The 24,836-nt window shown below is 32.8% G+C and overlaps 2 protein-coding genes across 4 annotated transcripts in view; one reads left to right on the top strand and one right to left on the bottom strand.

Moving 5' to 3' along the window:
- The window catches only part of LOC139974450 (epithelial sodium channel subunit alpha-like), a 133,968-nt gene that overhangs the window by 69,642 nt on the left and 39,490 nt on the right, over nucleotides 1-24,836 (bottom strand). The window lies entirely within an intron of this gene.
- The window catches only part of LOC139974459 (fibrinogen-like protein A), a 28,524-nt gene continuing 7,320 nt past the window's right edge, over nucleotides 3,633-24,836 (top strand). Inside the window, exons 1-5 of one of the 3 annotated variants that reach the window (XM_071981629.1) lie at nucleotides 3,633-3,793; nucleotides 8,098-8,149; nucleotides 17,084-17,253; nucleotides 17,640-17,910; nucleotides 19,527-19,940. In XM_071981629.1, the coding sequence (XP_071837730.1) occupies nucleotides 3,713-3,793; nucleotides 8,098-8,149; nucleotides 17,084-17,253; nucleotides 17,640-17,910; nucleotides 19,527-19,774 (822 nt within the window). In that variant the 5' untranslated portion in view covers nucleotides 3,633-3,712 and the 3' untranslated portion in view covers nucleotides 19,775-19,940. Of the gene's footprint in view, nucleotides 3,794-8,097; nucleotides 8,150-8,847; nucleotides 9,018-9,389; nucleotides 9,661-11,043; nucleotides 11,462-17,083; nucleotides 17,254-17,639; nucleotides 17,911-19,526; nucleotides 19,941-24,836 lie in introns of those variants that run through there. The other 2 variants (XM_071981628.1, XM_071981630.1) reach the window with 2 other exon arrangements.

The raw sequence follows: 24,836 nt of genomic DNA, 5'->3' as shown, positions 1-24,836 counted from the left end.
GTGCCCGTGCCAGTGCATATGCATACACGTTTACACACGCAACCGTACAAGCCTCGCCCATTTAACCAATCGGGATATAGAATGTGGCAGGATATAAATTATACATTGCGTTGAATGGATTATTGACAGCTGTGAATATTGACAGTGGAAGTGCGACTCTTCCATATATGGAAACAAATTGATATGACACGGAGGGCCGATTAAGACAGGAAATTAAGCAAATAGATATTGAATGGTCGATATTGGTCATTCATATGCATAACATGGAGTGAACTTACAATTTTGGAAGGGGGGTATCAAAAATAATGTGTGTGTGTGTGTTTGTGTTTTTCTAGCCTATGTGTGTGGACCAAACGTTTGTCATGAACTCATAAACCGTGATACCTATAGATCTTAAACTCGGTAGCGTTAGCGTGGGTATGGGATTGAGGGCCACAGTGACGTCATATGATGAAATGGGGTAAATGTAAAATTTGACTAATCTTGCGCACGTACCACAATGACCTAAACTGAGTTGTTTACTTATTTCAATTGTGAAGTCCAGCTAAAGTGAAACTCTTAACAAAATTGTATGAATTTAAATTCAATAAAACTAATCAGTTAAAGCAACAGAATGCCCAGCGACACATTTCCAATAAATAACGTCAGTGCACAAAGTTTCCCACCTTAGCCAACCCCACTTTTCACAGATACATACCAACAGATTACAACACCATAATTTCATCTAATAATTTATTGAGCTTTAATTCACATGTAGATGATTATAGTTCATAAATGCATGTTCCAAAATTTTCGCTACCATTACGAAATCTCCAAAGTAAACTATGATATTTCAGCGATATTTCAGCGATAACTAAAAATTAAACTCAGATTCATACGTTAAGATTTTTCTTCTTGTTACGAATCCAAATATGAGATTCCCTATTGAGACTGAGCGGTACTCGGTAATCTGCTTTGTTTTGATTTTGTTTTTTGATTGCCTTACTTTTATTTTATTTTTGGACATAAGCTGAACAGATGTATTCGAATAACAAGGTTATCTCTGTAAAAAGGCAACTTCCTTTGTCAGCTCTGTTGTTTTGATAAGATTTCCGAACAGTCACGTTATTCCTTGTCTTTGTTCCAGTTATACTTATGAATACATTAAAGCAACATCTGCGTTAACTAATCTAAGCAAAAACAAAAAATAATTTGTCATAATACCATCACAAAGATGCTTAAATAACTGACATTTCAAATAGTCCACAGTTGGTTAACTACTGTGAACAAAACTATAATGATAAGGTACATCATTTTAATAGGGTATATTTAATTTAAACAGTGGTAGGTCCGATGTAGGTTTCATCAAATTTGAAGCAATCCTCAGTTTAAAGTTTGACAATATTGCTGTAAACTATCATTGAAATCCAACATTTGCAGCTTTAAACTCTGTAAAGAGCAGCAAAATATTCACTCCCTTTGTTTACTTTCTTGATGATAGAGATCTGTTTAATATATATCGTTATTTATGTAGCAATGTTTGATAAACAGTTTGCAATAAGAAATAAAGATATTTTGAAATGAATTTCGAAAGTACAAATATCCAGATCACTGTTTTTGGCATGTACGTTTTTAAGGAAAGTAACTGGTTTATACAACAACTGGTGAACACGTCAATCTAATATCAAAATAATTTAGGGAATTTAAAAAAAAAATACATATAATCCAATATATCACTTCCTGCATTGACTTTCCTGATAATCCATTAAATATTGTTAAACGGTAAATATCTTACATTTAACGTTATGCTGTAGAATGGATCGAGTTGTACAGTAACTTAGTACATCCCAGTACATGCTTATATTATTTTGGACATGTCATTGCCAGATAAAAAAAAAAAAACTATCAAATGCATTCCAGGTATTTCAATCACAATGCCATGTATTATGTCTGAAGTATGAAGTATGAAATCAAACGTACTTAGAGCTCGAGCCAGTTTAGTAATGAATTTTGTTTGTAACATAACAGTACTAGGGTAAGCCTCAGACGTCTTACTTAAAAATGTGAAAAGAATTCTCAGAAAGTGTATCTTGAAACAAACTGCGTGTACATGAAACGTATATGTTGGTTGTTGAGTCTGTTCATCATACACACTCAACACAAATTGGAGAATCAAGGACAAGATGTTTTGAGCAAGTGGAGTAAAGAAAGTAACACTTTCGTATCGACTGCGCAGACTTGCCAACATACGCACAGAAGAAAGGGGCAGGGAGGCTAACGAAACAAATGTATCATACATTTTATATAAACTGTTCAAGAAGTATTTTGAGTGAATTATGACATGGTTATAAAGATCTTGAGACAATTAAGTTCTGAACAAATGTAGTTTACCTAAATCCCGTCATGTAAAGCGCATAAGTTAACGCGTGATATGGAATTTAACATGTTACCCTAACAACCAAACTGTAAACCTGGGTGTCGGTAACCTGTTCAACCAATCTGTACTTTATGTATGGAAAATAAAATTCACATATTGTTGAAAACTCTATCCATTACTTTTGATATCGAAGAAAGTGACCAATTACATGCCAATGAGAACAGTGAACAATAGTGTTGTAGTACTCGAAAAGAAGCCATATTTGGTACTAGAGTACTTTTTGCGAGTACTTGGTACACGCACTCGGTGGAAGTACTCGAGTGTTACAGTACTCGCACTAGTCACTTAGAACCAGAGTTCGAATGAAAAAGCGCTCGTACTCGGTACACGGATTCTAAAATGACGTGTTCGGACTCTGGTACTTGGTATTCGGAACCTCAAGTACTAGCATGTACTTGGTGCTCGGATAATAGTAAGTACTCACAACACTGATAAAAAACTAAAAAGAAAAGGATGTATCAAAGCAGAACGCAATAAGACATGTCGTCTTGTGCTAATAGTCATAATGCAAATAGACTGGCCATTTTCCAAACGGATTTAGACAAATTTAATCTCTATGCCGCTAACGCGCCGTTCAGTACAATCATTTCATTTGTATGGGTTATGATTATGTTATTATATCATCTCTATTTTAAGAAGTAAAGTTGATATAAATCATTTATTCCTGATAGATCTTACAATATTACAACATCACACTTGCAATGCGAATTAGCATCACATTGGCTTCACAAAACAATGCGACAAGACTAAAGTTTTTCTGTTTAACTATACACGGAAGTTAAAAAAGGTTATGACCGTATTCTATCTAAATGTATACATCAATGAAAAGCCAGATATATTGCAAGTCCAATGACGGTTCAAGGCATATCCATGATATATGATTCAAAATATATCTAAGGGTCTTTCAAGGGTCATATTAAAAGTAATGCTCCATATTTTGTACAAATGAAACAAATAAAGAATGGTAATTGATTTAAAAATTCCCTTTTAAGGTAAATATTGTAAAAAATTATCTAAACACACATAAGCTAAGGAGGACTTCTGGGCTCGTGTGGGAAGTAAGGAAAAGCCAATGTACCTCTGGTAAATTTTATTAAAATGAAATTATTCATAAAGACGTTAACATAATTTCATACTTGAGTTGATGAATCGAGACGATTCAAGGTTTCCATAGTATTAACAGTTGTTTCCTTAAGCTGAGAGATCCATCGTATTTGAGAACTACATTCATTCGTCTTGCAGGCTCTGCTCAGAAGATATCATTCTAAATAAAGTCTACATTTCATTCAATCCACCATGAAGTTACAGCTGTTGTGCTTCTTCGTTTTTGGAGTTTTTCTTCTGGAGTTTCTTTCTGTAGAATCTTCTGATGAAGTGGTAAGTCTTTCAATTATATTTCAGAACGTTTTCATTATTTATCGAACTGTCCATTTTCATATCTTTTCAATATTAATTTTGTCTAAATGTTAAAAACATATTTTCTCTTTCACAATTTCTTCTCTTTTCTTTGCTAAATCGGTGTATGCAGATTTTCAGACTGATTTCTTGTTTTTATTTTGTCAATCTTTCTTCACTGCTAACCATATCACTTAAATCTTTGAATACTTCAGATTGTCTCAATTATATACTTGTTCTAAGTAACATCTTTTTTATCAAAATACATGTTTATACATATCTGAAAGATATCTAGAAAACCTATGTCTTTATTTACTCAAAAAAAAAACATTTTCTCTACTCTTTGAAAAGCCCCGTTAATCCTTCTTACAGCAACCCCCTTTAAAAATATATACAAAATATTATAATGCACTGGGAAGTTATAGTATTTATCATCTATAAAGCCTAATTGTTAACAAAGTTAATACATGCAGGGACACTGATTTTAACACGATTTTGTTTTAGGCTTTCCAATGACTTGAAAAATATTTTTGTCCATGTATACGTTACATAGACAATAACTTGATTTCATTTTTTTTAAATAATAATTAATATAAAATGCCGAAAGTAATTTCCAATACTAAGAAAGAGAACTGAAGTTTCGAACATACTTCTAAAATGTTCAGCACCGTAACATCCTATTATCGTACAAGCATTTTACTAATAGTAATTGGCAGCCTTTTCCCTTACATGTACTTAAATCAACTTTTAATTAACATAATATGGACATTTCAACACCTTTGAACCAAACAATGAATGTTGAAGTACGAGAAAAGGATTTTTTGCAGTTTGGATGATCAAAATATACTTATATTTGCACCACTTAATAAGTTAGTATAACCTCATTTAACTTTGGATATATTTAGGCTAACAGACAAACAAGATTGGAAAAACTACTCAAGCCGAGCGATACTTGACTACATAAACTAACATATATATTTATTTAACTAATATTAAGAATAACATTGGTTTCTTATTAATTTAGTGATTCCTATGATAATACCAAGTTTCTTTGCTTCATAAGCATGTGCTTAATATTACCGAACCGTATTTGGTTTACTAACATGCGGTTTTATATATCTAGACTGGTCACTGTTGAATACCATCAAATGTCCTAAGGGCGATAGGCATAACGAAATTCAATACCTAAATAACTATTCGCTATTAAATCTTCCACATAAAGCATGATCCTTGCCTGAATAGGTAGACCAGCTGCATCACCGGAATATTGAATCCCAAAATAAATAAATAAATTAAATACTATATATTGATAAATTTATTGATAATTTTTCAACTAAGTTTATAAGACGTTGATGCTCCAATTAATTGTTCACTTTATTTAGGAGATTTTTAGCCTATTGAACATAACCGCCACCTGTATTTTGAAAACTAGCGTCATATATAAACCTTTGAAACCCTGCAAGAATATAATTCAAGTTGTTAATATTTACATATACTTACAAATAGGTATTAGGGGGAAGGGTGCAAGTCTAGACTTGCAATTTTTACTTCAGGAAAGTAATGATGCTTCATGTTGTTTGTTTTATATCATAGCATAGCATGCAGCTAAATGAAATGAATTCAAATATCGCCTTACAAAAACAACCCTAAATATTGACATTACCATTTAACAAATTAAATATCGTTAAACAAAAGCATCATCTTCACCAGTTATTTGAGTAAGGAAGAGAAAGCAGCTTCTAAACAAATAGGCCTACTTGAAATTCTTATACCATTTTATCTTAGACTTGATTCCCTTTAATAACCACTTTTTGTTATTTTTTAAATGTTAATTACGTTTACATATATTTTAAGAATAGTAATTGAAAGCTTTTCTCTATATATTAACTTAAATCAACGTAAAATTACCAGAAAATAGACATTTCAGTACCTTTGAACCGATCAAAGGTTTATTAAAACAATGAATGTTCAAGTTACGAGGAAAAGATTTTGCAGTTTTAATAATTAAAATATATTTATATTGTCATCTCCTAATAAGATAGTAATAACCTCAGTCAACTTTTGATATATTTAGGCTAACAGACTAACAAGATTTGAAAAACTACTTAGGCCGATCGCAACTTGACTACAGAAACTAGCAGAAATATTTGTTTGACTATTATTAAGAAGTACATTTGTGTGGTTAACTTTAGTGAATTACTTGTGAATAGTAAGTTTTTTTTTGCTTCATAAGCATGTGCTTAACGTGACCAAACCATATATTGTGTACTTACATGCGGTATTGTAAATCTAGACATTTAATTCTGTCATATCATCAAATATCCGAAAATTTATGCACGTAACGAAATTAAAAAAAAATAATAATTATTCGCTATTAAATCTTACAAATAAACTATGATCCTTAACTGAATAAGCATCAGCATCACTTGCTTCTCATCAATGGTCTTTCCCAAATTTCAATTTGTGCTTGCTGTTTACGAAACTGAAGATTTTAATGTCAGTAAGTTCTAAGCAGCAATATCGAAAATGTGTATTCCCTAATTAAACCAATGAAACAAAAGATAATGGTGAATTTATGTATACTGTTTTTCAACTAAGCAAATGACACTTTGGTGCTTCAAGTTAGTGTTCACTTTATTAAGGACATCTCAGCTTATTGAACATGACCGTCACTTGTGTTTTGAAAACTAGTTTCATTAAAACCTTTGGAAATACTCTAAGATTGTTACTCATTTTGTCCATATTTACAGATAATTACAAATAAGTTTAAAAAATGGAAGGGTACAATTATAGTGCAAGTCTAGACTTGCAATCTTTACTTCATGAAAGTAATGATCCTTCATAGTTTTGTTTCATGTCATAGCATAGCATGCACCTATACGAAATGAATTAAAATATCGCCTAACAAAAACAATCCTAAATACTGACATTACCATTTACCAAATTAAATATCGTAAAACAAAAGCATTATTATTCTCGCTAGTTATGTTAATGTTAGAAAGATAAAGCACAATACGCTTACAAACACACTAGGCTTACTTGAAGTTCTTTTTGACATCTTTTATCGTAGACTTGATTCCCTGTGATGACCACTTTTTGTTCTTTACTAAATGTTAATTCAGCTTATATATATTTATATATCCATCAAGTAATGTTTTCAGTTTAATAGTAAGTTATTTTCTTTGCCAAACACAACCTGAACAAGTGTGGACAACGGAAACGTCAACATTGCAAGGCAAAATTATGTTTACAAAAAACGGAGAAGTCTAAACCATGAATCACTTTTTAGATTTACCCTGCTCTCCGTATTCATATCTATAAAAACTAAGCAGTAGTCCAACTGTTGTTTTTCATTTGTAGAATTAACCTGGTCATCGTATTCATATATGTGCAAACTATGCAATAGTACTACTGTTGTTTTTACTTTATAGATTTACCATGCTCTCCGTATTCATATCTATACAAACTAAGCAATAGTCCTACTGTTGCTTTTACTTCGTAGATTTACCCTGCTCTTCATATTCGTATGTATACAAACTAACTATTGATTTGTATATTCCACACTGCATCTTTCGCTTTAAAGATTTGTTTTGAAACTTCCTTCAAATTGTAGTTCTTTCCTGATCTGTTCGTAACTAACACAATAACGAACATAAAGAAGCTGTGGTTCTATTGATATTTTACAAGAATGTCATGATTTTATGATTCTCTTAATTTTCCCTATTCTCTATACAAAATACAGAAGTTGACATATTTAAGAGATTAAAGTAAAGATAAAGATGTGATTATTCTAATTTACATTTTTGTTTTAAAGATGATAACTGATCGACGCGGTAAAATATCTTTATTTATGCCACATAACACAATGTAAATAGTTACTTAAATTATACCTTTGTTAGTCACTTTTAGTAACCTCTACCATAGAGCAAGTTGTATCATGTGCTCCTTTCAACTTAAAAGCACTAAAAAATTGTCATTTCCTTGTTTATTTCTTGTTTGGCAAACATCAAGATTCTATGTGCCAGGTATTGTCACTTGTTATAGGAAAGTTTTGAAAATCCGCTTTCTACAATTTACTTTAAATTTGAAGAAAGGAAACGTTTTCCCGACCGTTTCTTTTATTTATCAAAACAAATAGTTCGAATTAATCAAAAGACAATAAATAAGGCCAAAATAATGATTAAACAATAAAGGAGATTATCTGTGCTATAATTTCGCATCACACATTACGTTATGTTTGATAGTTTTGCAGGAAGTTATAATTTTTAATTTATATTATTTGACAGAGTGACGTGAGAACTGATAACAGTAAATCCAGGCGAAGAAGAGACACAGAAAGTATGTTGCAACACGCTCGATATTCATTTACTTATATTTTGTACATATAAGCTTATTTCACTTTAACGATGCAGTTCTCATTTGATTGCATCGGTGTAATTTATTTTAGTGTCATATTTGCTAAGGGCAACTGTATCTACAAGTTAGTGTTAAGTGTTCCTTCTTTTAAAAGGGAAATTTAACTATTCGTTACCAAACAAAATAACACTTTCGACATATTATATATTTACCATATTCTTTGCTTTTTACTCTGTTTCATTTCCTACTTTCATCAAATTGCAAGGTTTTTTGTTGAATGAAACTATTTTGTATGTAAAAATGAACCTGGCTTGTAATGTTAAATAACATAATCTGGAGTACTTGGAAATGAAATTCAGCTTTTTAGTTTTCATTCTGTCTACGGTCCTCGTTTACACGTTATTTAAATACCATCAGAATGTAGGAAACCAATTAGTTCAGCTAAGAAGATTATTCAAACTAATTGATTAATATCGTTGCAAAATAATATAAAAAATAACAAATGAGAACTATTTTTGGGAACTTTAATTAGAATAAATAACGTCAACTGATTGAACTCAAGTATTCAAAGAAACATATAACTAAAACTCTGTGTTGTTTTGTTCGATTTTCATTCACTTCTATGCATATATGTAAGACAAAAGAAAGTTACCCTGTTTCCTGCTTCACTGATTTTTCAGGTTCATCTTACTTTTACTACCAAGAGCCTGAATATCCAAGAGATTGCAAGGAAGTCTATGAACAATGTGATGATCAAACTGAATCTGGCATTTTCATGATTCAGCCGGACGGTGCTGCAGAACCGTTCAAGGTTTATTGTAATAATTCCATTGATGGCGGAGGTTGGACGGTACGTTTTTTATATAAGAAAATAAGGTTTATACCATGCTGTATTGTTGAATTTGCAGAGAGTAATAACTAACTTCGACACATTGTGACTAAAGCTAAGACAACCTTAGGAGTAAACTCTTACTGCACTAATTGCCACTTCTCTCAATTCAATGCCATATCTTTATTAGAGAAAAAAAGTATGTATTTGTTTTATTTACGTAAATAACATTTCGTGTAATCATTTTCATACCAAATAAATCATATGACATCTCTATTTACATTAATTTAAATGAACTATGGTACTGAAAATATATATTGAAGAATAAAAGAAATTTCCTTCGAAAGATTAAATATTACGAAAAAGAAGATTTTCCTTTTTAATCTTTAACAGGTTTTCCTACGTCGAGTCGATGGCGCAGTTAATTTTTACCGTTACTGGAATGATTATAAGAAAGGCTTCGGTTTTCTTCGCCGAGAGTTTTGGCTTGGTAATGACAACATTGCTTATTTGACAAACCAAGGCAACTATGAGCTACGAATCGACATGAATAATGTCAACGGAAAACCATATTACGCCAAGTACAACCTCTTCAGAATTAGTGATGAAAGCAGTAACTACAGATTGACAGATCTTGGTGACTATTTGGCAGAGAGCACAGCAAGTAAGAATAATACACGTATTTTGGGGTTTTCTGTGTTATAGTAAAACATTTCAAGTTAAGTAGTCTTGGGTAATTGTTGCGGTCTTCCAATTATATTACTATAGAAGAACTTAGAGAAAACTTTGATTGCTTGTACAAACTACGCTGAAGCCATCGTTGTGAGGCTTTGTTAGTATTCTATACATTAACGTCCTTCCACTTTATGAGTATGTTAGCAAAATAACGGGCCGCATATAAAAGCATATTTCCTCTACATTTAAAAAAGCACTAGCCAAGTACAAGTTGTAAAAGAATACTAGATGCACACAAAATGAATTTTAACACATGATGTAGGTCGTTAAAAACCGTTGAAATCAGCCTACGTTTATATCTATAGCACATTTTTTTACTTTGAGAAATGACCACTTTAAAACACTTTTTTTCAAATTCCATATGACAATATTAACAAAAGGTTACTTGTTCCAAAAAAATGAGACGTTGACGGACGTAAGATTGCCATAACGCGGTTAGGCATGATGTCCTACTTATAACGAAAAAAAAATCAACACAGCCATCATAAGTAATAGGTCACTCACGTCTTAGACAGTAATCTGTAAATTTAGATACAATAACAGTCTATTATCAACTGATTTTTACATCAGTTTGTCTTCAAAATCGGAACACAAAACCAAACGGAAAGATAACATGAATAATACTTACATGACAGAACTTATAAAACATTCATTTGATAAGTTGGTTAGAACAAGGAAACAATACTACTAGGCTAAATTACATATATATATATATATATATATATATATATATATATATATATATATATATATATATATATATATATATATATATATATAAATTGCCTTTACAAATCTTGTTTGTAATAAATGACAAAATATTTGCTGTTGAATATGTGCTTAAATGGAAATCAGGGGGCACAGTTAAAGTATGTAATCTTTGCAATTTACTACCCCTTTTGTCTAGTCTACTTTATTGAACAAAAATAAATTGATAATATACTTTACAAGCAAACAATCGACCTAAAAGTATAACAATGTTTTGACCATTCATCATGCAAGTGGCATCATGCGTCACGTTAATAAATGTGTATATATTTTAATACAATCGGATAAAAGAAAATAATTAGAAACAAGGACAAAACTCTGAAACTCACAAATTTGAACAACATAATCTTTAGTAATAAAATACTTTACAGAGACTCTGTCAACATATATATTAACTCTACTAAATCCTCCAGTTATAACGTGAGCTGGTGGATTAAGAATTTATTCATATGCTATGATAATATCTTAACAACAAGTTCGGATTATTTATCACAAGTAGTAAATGGAGTAATGAACTTACGTATTGTTACTGTCTTTCCTTTAGATTATGACGCTATGGCTTATCACAGAAACATGTCCTTCACTACCAGAGACCGGGACAACGACAGATATAGTACTTACAACTGTGCTTCAAAATGGTATGCAGCTTGGTGGTACGATTATTGTCATCATTCCCAACTGACAGGTCTCTACTTTGGAGCAACGGGAAATTATCAAAGCATTTATTGGTATAATCTTCCTGAGAGTTATTATAACCTCAAATATGCAGAAATGAAAGTACGACCTCTACTTTGATGAACAAACGAAACGGATGAGACATGAACTCTAAATGAAGAATATCGTGACAACATGTTTGGTTGAATGAAAAAAAATATCTTTTATGCTACAGTTGGATCTTTGTCGTTTGCTATATAATTGGATCACAAATTGCATTTAATGTAATAAACTGTCTTATATTCTGAGACTCATTGTTACTTTCTAAGTTTTCTGTGTTTGACAAAAATATAGTGTTAAACTTAAGGCAAGTACCGGTGAGATGTAACAAATACGGTGTCCATGTTACTTGAACGGTAATAAAGATATTAACAATTGGTAACATCGCCTTATCGAAAACGTTCACTAATTTACTGTAAACGTAGTGTGTAGATTTTAACAGAACTGACAAAAGGGTGCCAAAGGTCTATAGGACCGTTGTTATATATGGACCATGCAGCGGAAATATGGGATGAAGAATTATTTTATTACTTCTGTAAATACAACAGACGAAGGGAAACTTCATCAAGGGAGTTCCATGACATGAAATTGTCCCGACCTGGTTATCGATGCTCCTGCATTTGGCCCAATTTCAAACAGAACCTTGGCGGCTTCTCTTATCGAAAGAACTAGAACAATGTCATCCAGGCCCCGTAGGAAGCGCATACCTATCCCATCACCCACCCCCATCATATCGTCACTCATCGAAAAGGATTATTATTATTATTGTAAAATCCATCATTGTACTTTTGAACTGGTATTTCTGCAAAGTTTGATGTCCTACTTCACCATCATTGAGCAAAAAGTCCATAAACTATGGTGTGGGACCAAAATGAATGTATATATATATATATATATATATATATATATATATATATATATATATATATATAAATATATATATATGTATATAGATATAGATATAGATATATATATATATATATATATATATATATATATATATATATATATATATATATGTATATATTGTTACGTGACCGTTCTCATTCTTAATGTGGAGAACAGATCACGTGGCATAAAAAGGAGAACAAAAGGATGAAAGTAAGTTTAGAGCATTTAATAAGCTATTTACATGGCCGAACAAATAATAAATAGGAACATAATACATAATTACAGTTTCTTAATTCACTTAACGTCTTACTGGACCTGGGAGAGCCGAGGGGAGAGTTTCTGCTTAGTTTCTGGAGTTACCTTAGTGCTAGGCGGATAGTGACCATTTTGCTTTAGAATGGTTGAAGTAAAGTAATTAGGCTGGTTGTAGAGAAGTTCAGGTAGAGCGGCGAGAATCCATTAGAGAGTAGTAGGTCGGAGTTCCGACAAAAGTATAGAGTTAAATATATACTGTGTTTAATATGGGCACAGTTATCAAAGCCAAGGAACCATCAGAGGTGTGGCGACAACCTCTTAACGGAACGAACGGAGGAAACGGAGAGGGCGCTCAATCGGGCGTCTGCGGCTTTTATACCCGGAGTGTAAAAGAATGTTCTAGTGTTATATATAAATAAATAAATATATATATATATATATATATATATATATATATATATATATATATATATATATATATATATATATATATATATATATATATATATATATCATACGCTTCAATCGGATTTTATTCTTACATTTAATTGTGAATGAATTATACTACTCTTTCGGGCAAGTCGTTTGAAGTACCACTGGTCCCTTATTTTGAAAGGGTACGTCACATGAAGTACCACGAGCCCCTCACTTTCAACGGGTACGCTATTTGTAGTACCACGGGTCCCTTACTTTCAACGGGTACGCCATTTGAAGTACCACGAGTCCCTTTCTTCGAACGATTACGTCATTTCAAAATCCCTCAAATCCATTTGAATATAAGTTTACCTCTCCCCACCCTCCTTATTGTTAGGTCCAGGTGCAGTGTTTGTTATGTCAAATATTCTTGAGTACAAACATTAATGTCTTTAATTAATATCCGCACATATTATGTGTCTATAGTTATGTGGAAACTGGATCACCAGCACTTATAAAGGATTTAACATGTTAAAAAAAACTATTTAGTGTTTTAGAAACATTCGCCACAAAAGACTGCTCTTACCACAGTATTCACTCTTTCTGTATTAAAAATCACCTTAGTAAAGCAATCATTAATTGAGAAGTTTCAAAAAGGTTTCTGCAGGAAAGACATCTATTATTTCATACCATAGTTCTTCATAATAAACTATTTCAATCAACATATTTCATCATTAGTTACACTTGGCCAATAATTTGCGAAATTTCAAAGCACTTTAATTCGTTCACTAGGCAAGCAATCGAAATGAACATTTCGGAGTACTTACAGCATCCTTAATTCATTTTATTCTGCATAGCCTATGAAATAAATTAAAAAAATATTTTTTCGGTGCTTTTTAGTCTTGACAGGCTTCCACTGACATAGGAAGTTGTCACATCCTGCAGGTTATTCTGTAAATCACAAAAGGATCGAGTCAATGGCGCTGCAAATTGTTACCGTTACTGGAATGAGTGTAAGAAAGGATTCGGCTTTCTTCGCCGAGAGTTGTGACTTGGTAACAACAACTTTGCTCATTCGACAAACCTAAATTATTTTCTTTTCAAACTTTGAATATTTCGCACTCCAAATTTCCTTGAAAGAACTTCAGTGCAGAAATTTTCCCACCTTAGCCAACCCCACTTTTCACAGACACAAACCAACATATTACAACACCTTCATTTCTTCAAATAATTTATTGAGTTTGAATTCACATGTAGATTATTATAGCTCATAAATTCATGTCCCAAAAGTAAAGAAAGAAACACTTTCGTATCGAATGCACAGACTTGCCAACATAAGCACAGAAGAAATGGGCATGGAGCCTAACGAAAAGAATTGTATAATACATTTTATATAAACTGTTAAGAAGTATTTTGAGTAAATTATGACATGGTTATAAAGATAACCGTGTTCGTCATTTTATGACAATTAACTTACTGAACAAATACAGTTTACCTAAATCCAGTCATGTGAAGCGTATAACGCGTGATATGGAATTTAACATGTTACCCTAACAACCAACTGTAAACCTGGTTGTCGGTAACCTGTTCAACCAATCCGTACTTTACGTATTGAAAATAAAATTCACATGTAGTTGAAATCTATATCCATCACTTTTAATATCGAAGAAATTGAACAATTATATGCCCAGGAGAACAGGGAACATAAATGTTGTAGTACTCGAAAAGTAGCCCTACTCAGTACTCGAGTACTTTTTGCGAGTACTTGGTACACGCACTCGGTGAAAGTACTCGAGTGTTACAGTACTCGTACTAGTCATTCAGAACCAGAACTCGAATGAAAAAGCGCGGCACTCGGTACACGGATTCTAAAATGAGGTGTTCGAAGTCCGGTACTTGGTACTCTGAACCTGACTGAACTTGCATGTACTTGGTACTCGGATAATAGTAAGTACTCACAACACTGATGAAAAACTAAAAAAAAAAGGATGTATCAAAGCAGAACGCACCAAGACATGTGGTAATATCTTTATTTTAAAAAGGGGAAAAAGCAATATATATTTTTGTTTTATTTACGTAAAGAACATTTCGTGTAATCGATTGCACAACAAATACATTATGAGGCTTTTTATTAACATCAATTTGAATGAACTACTCGAAATTAATACTGAAGAATAAAAGAAATGTCCGTCGAAAGAGTAAGTATTACGGGAAAAAAAAGGATTTTCCTACATCGAGTCGATGGCGCTGTAAATTTTTACCGTGACTGGAATGATTATAAGAAAGGATTCGGCTTTCTTCGCCGAGAATTTTGGCTTGGTAATGACAACATTGCTTATTTGACAAACCAAGGCAATTATGAGCTACGAATCGACATGAATAAAATCAACGGAAAACCATATTACGCCAAGTACAACCTCTTCAGAATTAGTGATGAAAGCAGTAAGTACAGATTGACAGATCTTGGTGACTATTTGTCGGAGAGCACAGCAAGTAAGAATAACACACGTATTTTGTGTTTTCTGTGTTAAAGTAAAACATTTCAAGTTTTGTAGTCTTGGGTAATTGTTACGGTCTCCCAATTATAGTACTATAGAAATATTAACAGACATATTTGCTTGCTTGTAACTACCATGCTGTAGCAATCGTTGTGAAGCTTTGCTAGTAATGTAAACATTAACGTCCTTCCACTCGACGATTATTCTAGACAAATAACGCTCGATAAATTACTATAGAAATATTGACTGAAAACTTTGATTGCTTGTACATACTACACTGAAGCCATTGTTGGGAGGCTCCGTTAGTGTTGTAAACATTTACGTTCTTCCACTTGGCGAGTATGTTAGCAAAATAACGGGCCACTTATGTAAACAACACTTTCCAAGTACACGCTGTAAAAGAATACTTTATGCACGAAGGTAACTTTATTATGCTGTAGGATTATGGTATAAACAACATGAATTTGAATATGCTGTAGGCCGTTATAAAACATTGATATCAGCCCACGTTTTATGTTGTATCACATTTTTTGGGTTGTTGAGAAATGACTCCTTAAAAAGACTTTGTTCACTTCAATTCCATATGCCAATATTAGCACAGGTTTACTTGTTCCAAGAAATGAGACATTGGCGAACGTAAGAATGGCATTACGCGGTAAGGCATGATTACCCTACGTAGTATAACGACAAACATGTTAACACAGCCATCACAATCAATAGGTAACACGCGTCTTAGACAGTAATCTGTAAATTTGGATACAGTAAGAGTTTATCATATACTGGTTATTACGTCAGTTCCTCCTGAGAATCAGAAAAAAAAAACAACGGGAAGATAACATTTATAATACTTAGATGACAGAACTTATAAATACATTTATTTGATAAGTTGGTCAGAACAAGGAAACAATGTTACTAGGCTAAAATAACATAAATATATATATATATATATATATAGAAATTGTCTTCACAAATCTTGTTTGTAATAAATGTAAACATTCTACTGTCGAATTTGTACCTAAATGGAAATCAACCGACACAGTTAAATGATGCAATCTTTGCAATTTACTACTTGGTTAATAACTCCGTTTGTTATTATTTATATACCATATTACCATCTATATATATATATATATATTTATATATATATATATATATATATTTATATATATATATATATATATATATATATATATATATATATATATATATATATACCATATATATACCATATTATTTATATACCATATCCCTTGTTGTTTACTCTGTGTCATTTCCTCCTTTCATCAAATTGCAAGGTTTTTTTATTGAATGAAACTATGTTGTATGTAAAGACGAACCTGGCTTGTAATGTTAACTAACATAGTTTGGAAATGAACATGACTTGTATTGTTTACTAATATGAACTCAAGTACTTTGAAATGAAATTCAGCTTTTCACGTTTCATTCTGTCTGCGTTCCTAATTTACACGTTATTTAAATGCCATCATTGGTAGGAAACCAATTAGTTCAGCTAAGAAAATAATTGAAACTAACTGATTAATATCGTTGAAAAATAACAAAGTATAAAAAAATAAAGAAATATTTTTGGGAACGTCTATTGAACTAAATTACTAAAAGAGAAAAATATGTTCAGCAGCCACTGTGAGGCCGTTTAAGCGTCGTATTTCTGGAAACGTCCATTGATTGAACTAAAGTATTCAAAGAAACAGATAGCTAAAACTCTGTGTTGTTTTGTTCGATTTTCATTCACTTCTATGAATGCATGTAAAACAAAAGGAAATTATCCTGTTTCCTGCTTCACTGATTTTTCAGGTTCATCTTACTTCTGCTACCACGAGCCTGAATATCCGAGAGATTGCAAGGAAGTCTATGAACAATGTGATGATCAAACTGAATCTGGTATTTTCATGATTCAGCCGGACGGTGCTCCAGAACCTTTCAAGGTTTATTGTAATAATTCCATTGATGGTGGAGGTTGGACGGTACGTTTTTTATATAAAGAAACTTAAGTTTGCACCATGCTGTATTGTTGAATTTGCAGAGAGCAACAACTAACTTCGACATAATTGTGACCTAAGCTTAGACAACCTTAGGAGTAAACACTTTTTACACGCTTTGACACTTTTCACCATGATATGGTGAAACTCCTTGGAATAACTTTATTTTAAAAAGGAAATCAAAACAATATATATTTGTCTTTATTTACGTAAAGGACACTTCGTGTAGTCGTTTCCACTATAAATAAATTATATTGCATCTACATCAATTTGAATGAACTACTCAACATTACTATTGAAGAATAAAAGAAATGTCCGTCGAAAGATTAAATATTTCGAAAAAAGAAAGATTTTCCTTCTATCTTCAACAGGTTTTCCTACGTCGAGTCGATGGCGCTGTAAACTTTTACCGTGACTGGAATGATTATAAGAAAGGATTCGGCTTTCTTCGTCGAGAGATTTGGCTTGGTAATGACAACATTGCTTATTTGACAAACCAAGGCAACTATGAGCTACGAATCGACATGAATAAAATCAACGGAAAACCATATTACGCCAAGTACAACCTCTTCAGAATTAGTGATGGAAGCAGTAACTACAGATTGACAGATCTTGGTGACTATTTGTCGGAGAGCACAGCAAGTAAGAATAATACACGTATTTTGTGTTTTCTGTGTTAAAGTAAAACATTTCAAGTTTTGTAGTCTTGGGTAATTGTTACGGTCTTCCAATTATAGTACTATAGAAATATTAACAGACATATTTGCTTGCTTGTAACTACCATGCTGTAGCAATCGTTGTGAAGCTTTGCTAGTAATGTAAACATTAACGTCCTTCCACTTGGCGATTATTCTAGACAAATAACCCTCGATAAATTACTATAGAAATATTGACTGAAAACTTTGATTGCTTGTACATACTACGCTGAAGCCATCGTTGTGAGGCTCCGTTAGTGTTGTAAACATTTACGTCCTTCCATGCACTTGGCGAGTATGTTAGCAAAATAACGGGCCACTTATGAAAACAACACTTTCCAAGTACACGCTGTAAATAAATACTTTATGCACGAAGGTAACTTTAATATGCTGTAGGTCGTGTAGGATTACGGTATAAACAACATGAATTTTAATATGCTGTAGGCCGTTAAAAACCATTGATATCAGCCCACGTTATTTGTCTGTATTACATTTTGTTTTCAGAAATGACTCCTTAAAAAGACTTTGTTCACTTCAATTTAATATGCCAATATTAACACAGGGTTACTTGTTCCAAGAAATGAGACATTGACGAACGTAAGAATGGCATTACGCGGTAAGGCATGATTACCCTACGTAGTATAACGACAAACATGTTAACACAGCCATCACAATCAATAGGTAACACGCGTCTTAGACAGTAATCTGTAAATTTGGATACAATAAGAGTTTATTTTATACTGATTATTACGTCAGTTCGTCCTGAGAATCAGCACAAAAACCACACGGAAAGTTAAAATTACTAATACTTATATGACATAACTTATGATACATTTATTTCATGAGCTGGTCAGAACAAGCAAACAATACTACTAGGCTAAATCACACACACACACACACACACACACACAAACGCACACACACACACACACACACACATATATATATATATATATATATGTATATATATATATATATATATATATATATATATATATATATATATATATATATATATGTATATATATATATTAATTGTCTTCACAAATCTTGTTTGTAATAAATGAAAACATTTTACTGTCAAACATGTGCTTAAATGGAAATCAGCAGACACAATGAAAGTAGGCAATCTCTGAAATTTACTACTTTGGTTACAAAAAAAAGGCCTTTGTCTAGACTATTTTCTATGACAAAGATAATATACTTGACAGGCAATAAAATCTACATGAAAGTATAACAAATGTTTGGACATTTACCATGCAAATGAAATCATAGGGTATATTAATAAATGTTTATTTAGCGCAATACAATCAGATAAAAACAATACTTAAAAACAAGTACAAAATGATACACTCTTTAATCTGAACAACATTATCTTAAGTATGGAAATTCTTTACAAAGATTCTGGTATAATAACTCTATTAACCTCCTTCAATTTAAAATTGAGCCGGTGGATTAAGAATTTATTCATATGCTATGATAATTTCTGAACAAGTTCGGACTATTAAGCACACGTAGTAACTTATGTATTGTATTTAAATATTGTTACTGTCTTTCCTTCAGATTATGACGCTGTGGCTTATCACAGAAACATGTCCTTCACTACGAAAGACCGGGACAACGACATTAATAGTAACAACTGTGCTTCGTATTATTTTGGTGCCTGGTGGTACAAGACTTGTCATCATACCCACCTGACAGGTCTCTACTTTGGAAAAACGGGTCATTATCAAAGCATCGAGTGGTATAGTCTTCCTGAGAGTTATTACAACCTCAAATATGCAGAAATGAAACTACGCCCTCTACCTTGATGAACAGACGAAACAGATGAGAATTGAACTCTAAATTAAAAATATCGCGACAACATTTTTGGTTGAATGAAAACATTTTCGTTCAAGCTACTATTGGATATTTGTCGTTTGTTATATTCTTGACTCACAAATTGCATTTAATTTAATAAACTATCTAATATTCTGAGACCCATTGTTACTTTCTAAGTTTTCTGTGTTTGACAAGAATATAGTGTTAAACTTGAGGCAAACATCGGGGAAATGTTATGGTGTCCAGGTTACTGTGTCCAACGGTAATAAAGATGTTAACATTTCATATCACTCAATTAATAAAAAAACGTACACTATTTGCGAAAACGACGTTAATACATTTAACCAGAACTAACAAAAGTGGTTCTTAGGATTACGCAGCGGAAATAAGGGATGAAGAGTTACTTTATTATTTTATCAATACAATCGACAGGGAAAATAATGGGAATTCGGTGGTATGAAAATGTCCTTACCTGGTTATCGATACCGCTGCATTTAATTTAACCTTCTTCAAACAAAACCGCGACTGCTTCTTTTATCAAAAAGAACTGTAACAAAGGCATTCAAGCCCCGATACGGAATGGCATTCTTATTACACCACCCACCCCATCATATCGTCACTCAACAAAAATGAATTACAATAGTAAAATCCATTATTGTATTTTCAAACTGGTATTTTTGGTAAGCTTGATGTCTAAATTCACCACCATTAGCAGAAAGTCCACAAACTATGAAGTGTCATAAATATGAGTATATACGAATATATATAAAATAATCGGACACGGATTAAAATATTCCAATTTTCTAAAACTTCTGCTCAATTCAGCAGAAATCAGTATGTCGCTTTGACTTCACAACCATGCCGACACTCTTCTCTATAACATAGTTTCAATTCCTGCTACTCCTTGTCACATTCGGTCGAAAGCTCTGCAAATATATATATATATATATATATATATATATATATATATATATATATATATATATATATATATATATATATATATTTATATATAAATAACCTGACTGCAAAATGCATTGAGGTTTCGATAACTTCAGTGCACTAGACTTCTGCTTGTTCGTAATACCACCATTCTGATACAATAACACTATGGTATGATAAACACAGGTCAGTCGACTGTACGTGGCTCTCCCAAAAACAGTAGGGGTCTTGTAGTCAATGTTATGAATCCACACATCAAATATTAGAGGTATCCACGATTTCCATCGTAAGCTATCTTGTAAAAGGTTTTTCAGAGCTTTACCTCTGGTGACCTCAAAGGAGATTTGACCTCACAAGCAACAGGAATCGACAAAAGCTCGTGAACTCACTGCCAACCTATGAACGTTTTACAATATAATTTTGCATTTAGATTGGTCATAGTAAATAATCTAACTAGACAAACTGTTAAGTTTCATAAACGGCGCCAAGTCACAACGAAACTACATCCAACATGAAATAACTACGATGGAAATCGTCCAATAAATCGCTGTATTACAAAGAGTACAATTTGTTGCAAACAAAGAAGGCTTCCGAGCGGCCCGTTGAAGCCAATTCAAATATGCTCGAATTTTGAGCTTTGAGTTTTTGATTCTACGGATGCCCATATGCTCATCTATTGCCAATAGCCTCCTATTTGTAGGAGGCATAACGCACATGTTAAATGATAGATTAATCGGTGGGAGATACGGTAGCTTATAACACAAGGTTTCCACAGTTTGGCGTCTGGTGACTCCATGTGACATTCACCTCAATCAAACCTTGTACTGAACGTGTCACAAATACATACTAAAGATAAGATTCGTCCATCATTCCATTCTTGAGTTATCGTGTTTACAAGGTTTTACAATTTGACCTTTAGTGACCCCAAATTGACTTGGACCTCCATGAAAAACAATAGGGATATTTAAATCAATGTGGTACTTCTTCACTTCACACATACGTTTTTGCTCCTAAATGTGGTCCTCCTACTCATAACATGATAATAACCAAAACGATTACTTTGAAGCTATCCTTGTACATCAAAGATCAACAGTCTTTTAGCCCAGAGTGTACAAGCTAAACTTGTTAACAGTTTTTGAAAGTGCTTCTTCTGGAATCTTAACTTAACGTTAACATGTTTCCTTGGATCAAAATGCTTTACATGTAAAGAGTAGTAAAATACTTTGTAGTAAATAAATTTGGGCATCAGTGACCAGCAGTTGACTTTCGAACAATTTGAAAGCAGTGAACATGATGAGCTTTTAGATACGCACTCTGTAGATGGAGATATTAACCATTACACATAACACATAAGACTGAACCTACTGCATGTATCTGTCTACACTCTACAATTGAACACTGATATAAACTTTTCCAAATATCTGTGTAAAACAGTTTCCCTCGTTTAGTGATAAACAACAATGGCGGGCACAAACAATGGGGCATATCACCCACCTCCGTTGCAGTGTAAAGAAGGTTGGAGGGGGGGGGGGGGTGGGGTTCAGTCGGGTTTTATACCTACATTTAATTGTGGATGAATTACATCATTACTCAGGAAACGTTATTTGAAGAACTACGGGTCTCTTACTTTGAACGGGTACGTCATTTGAATTGCCACGGGAATATTTTCTTTGGTGTGTTTTAAATCATAACATGCTATTTGTCACATCCTGTAAACTATCCTGTTATTTACGGTACGTCACTTCCTTCATTGGTGGAGGCATACCCATAATGCAACAAAAAATTGTCCATGTCTGCCAATCACTCACCGATTGTTCCCATAATAAGTCCAAATCTCACGATGACTTTAAAAGTAATTTATGTTCTTTTTAATGTGGTTCTCACAACAGGTTTACAATTTGCTATATATTCTACCTTATTATTTACCAAGACTGTCCCATTAGCACTTCTGTCGATTATCACTTGATGTGACTATAACGGGAAGCGGAAGGAAATGGAACTTCTCCTCGTAGCTCATAATTACTCTTTGAATTATGAACACATTCATTCTAGTTTCATACAGATAGATTAAAACAATATGCACTGATAATGACTTTTAAATTCCCATCAGTAAACGTCTCTTGATTCGGAATTCAGTGAAAATTATATCGATAGTAACACGTGTAGTCGTTTCATACTCACACATTCCTCTGCATTGACTTCACCAGAAATCCAACCTTGTTTACTAAACCACGCAGCCTTGCCCACGCAAATGATAGCATGTCTTATGAAATTTGAAATAACATAACACCTGTCAACTTTTCGGAGTCCGATGCTAACATTGTCACATTGTCAATTAATTACTCGTATTAATGGTGTTGGAACTAACCGGAAGTCTTAATTAATTATCTACAGAAAAGTTACTGTTAACTATTTCGCTCTTGCTCTGCTCAAGCCGTGTTAGCACAATCATTTCCCCCTTATGGTGAGCACTTTACCTTAAATGGTCCGATAAAAATGTATATTGTGAATCAGATCTAAAGGTACCTCATGCGAGTTTGTACGGTAAAGTAATGAATCACCCCAACGGAATAAAATTGAAAAAAAAAAACATGGTAATCCTTTGGCAATTGAAGTTGAGTTAATGATGTCGTCATGGCAATTGATTTTATATGGTTTTTGTTACTCTTTTCAACATTTAAATAATTTATCAACAACAGAAAATCAATGTGTTAAAAGACAGGGAACATGCTTATAAAATTCTCAGCACAGAAAACTCAAATCAAAGATACCACATTTAAACTAGGAACAAGTTATACAACAAGCCATATAATGAAGACCAACACACGTGTTTCTCAAACTGTGATTGTGAAATGCTTCCGCCAGTAACCTGATGCAGGGTCAGTATTACAACGGAAGCATAGAAAAGACATCGTATTGACGCATAAAGTGGTACGGTGAATACCTGAAAATAAACGCTTTGTCCAGAAAATTGACCTTATAGTACTGTAACTTTGTACAACTACTTTTTTCCAATTTTTTGACTAATTGCAGGAGTATATATATATATATATTTGTTTTAAATGGAAGAGAGTATGCACAATTTTCATTGTAAAATTGAAGAGGTTATGCAAATTTATTGCATTGAGTTAAATCACGATTCAAATTGATATTTCACTACATCGCAAAGCTGTAATTTTCATTTGACCGCCTTGGAAGTTGTTTCTCGGCAAAACAGTAATTTCAAGGTTTGTAGGGTAGAATATATATTGTGTTTAGTCGTCAGAGTAATGTCCCGTGTAGATTTCCGTACATAGCTACACCTTTCGCCGAGCAACAGTCCTTACTGTTAGCGAATGTTACCTATCCTTGTGTGTCATAGGACTATGTAGGCCTATACTGTACGTATCATATGGTACAACAAGCATGTATTTATTCGGTATGAACAAGATGTACAGGACTCAAGTGTCATTGCCAGATATATAACACGAGATATCTACTTGAATTTGTCTTTCAAATATACAACTCTCAAATAAATTGCAAGTATTTCAATTAGAGTTACATTATTGTATTATGTATTGTGCAAACTAATCTTACAATGCCAGGCATTATGTGTGAAATATGAAATCAACCGAACCTAGAGCTCAATCCAAAATCATTTTCAAGTGAGTAATGAATTTCGGTTGTAAAGAAACGTTGTACATATACAGTACAAGGGTATGCCTCATACATCTTTGTTAAAAATGTGACAAAAAATATCTTAGAAAGCGTATTTACGTATATTTTGGTTTTATTAAAGATATCTTTAACAATTGGATTAAAGAAAATAACACATTCGTACAACTACACAAGCTAACCAACATACGCACAGAAGGAAGGGGTGAGGTAGACGAGGGTTGGGAGAGGGAGGGTGACGAAAAGAAATGTATTATAAAGTTTATATAAACTATTCAATAAGTAATTTGAGTGAATTATTAGAGATAACCGTGGTCGTCAGCTTATGACAATATACTTACTAAACAAATACAGTTAACCTACATTACCTTCATTTGAAGCGCATACGTTACTTATTGAACGCGTGGTATGGAAATTAACATGTTACCCTAACAACCAAACTGTAAACCTGGTTGT

The sequence above is a fragment of the Apostichopus japonicus genome, chromosome 9 (assembly GCF_037975245.1).
Source record: "Apostichopus japonicus isolate 1M-3 chromosome 9, ASM3797524v1, whole genome shotgun sequence".
NCBI lineage: Eukaryota > Metazoa > Echinodermata > Holothuroidea > Aspidochirotida > Stichopodidae > Apostichopus > Apostichopus japonicus.
Note: the sequence above shows the minus strand (reverse complement) of the source record. Positions and strands in the feature narration are given on the sequence as shown.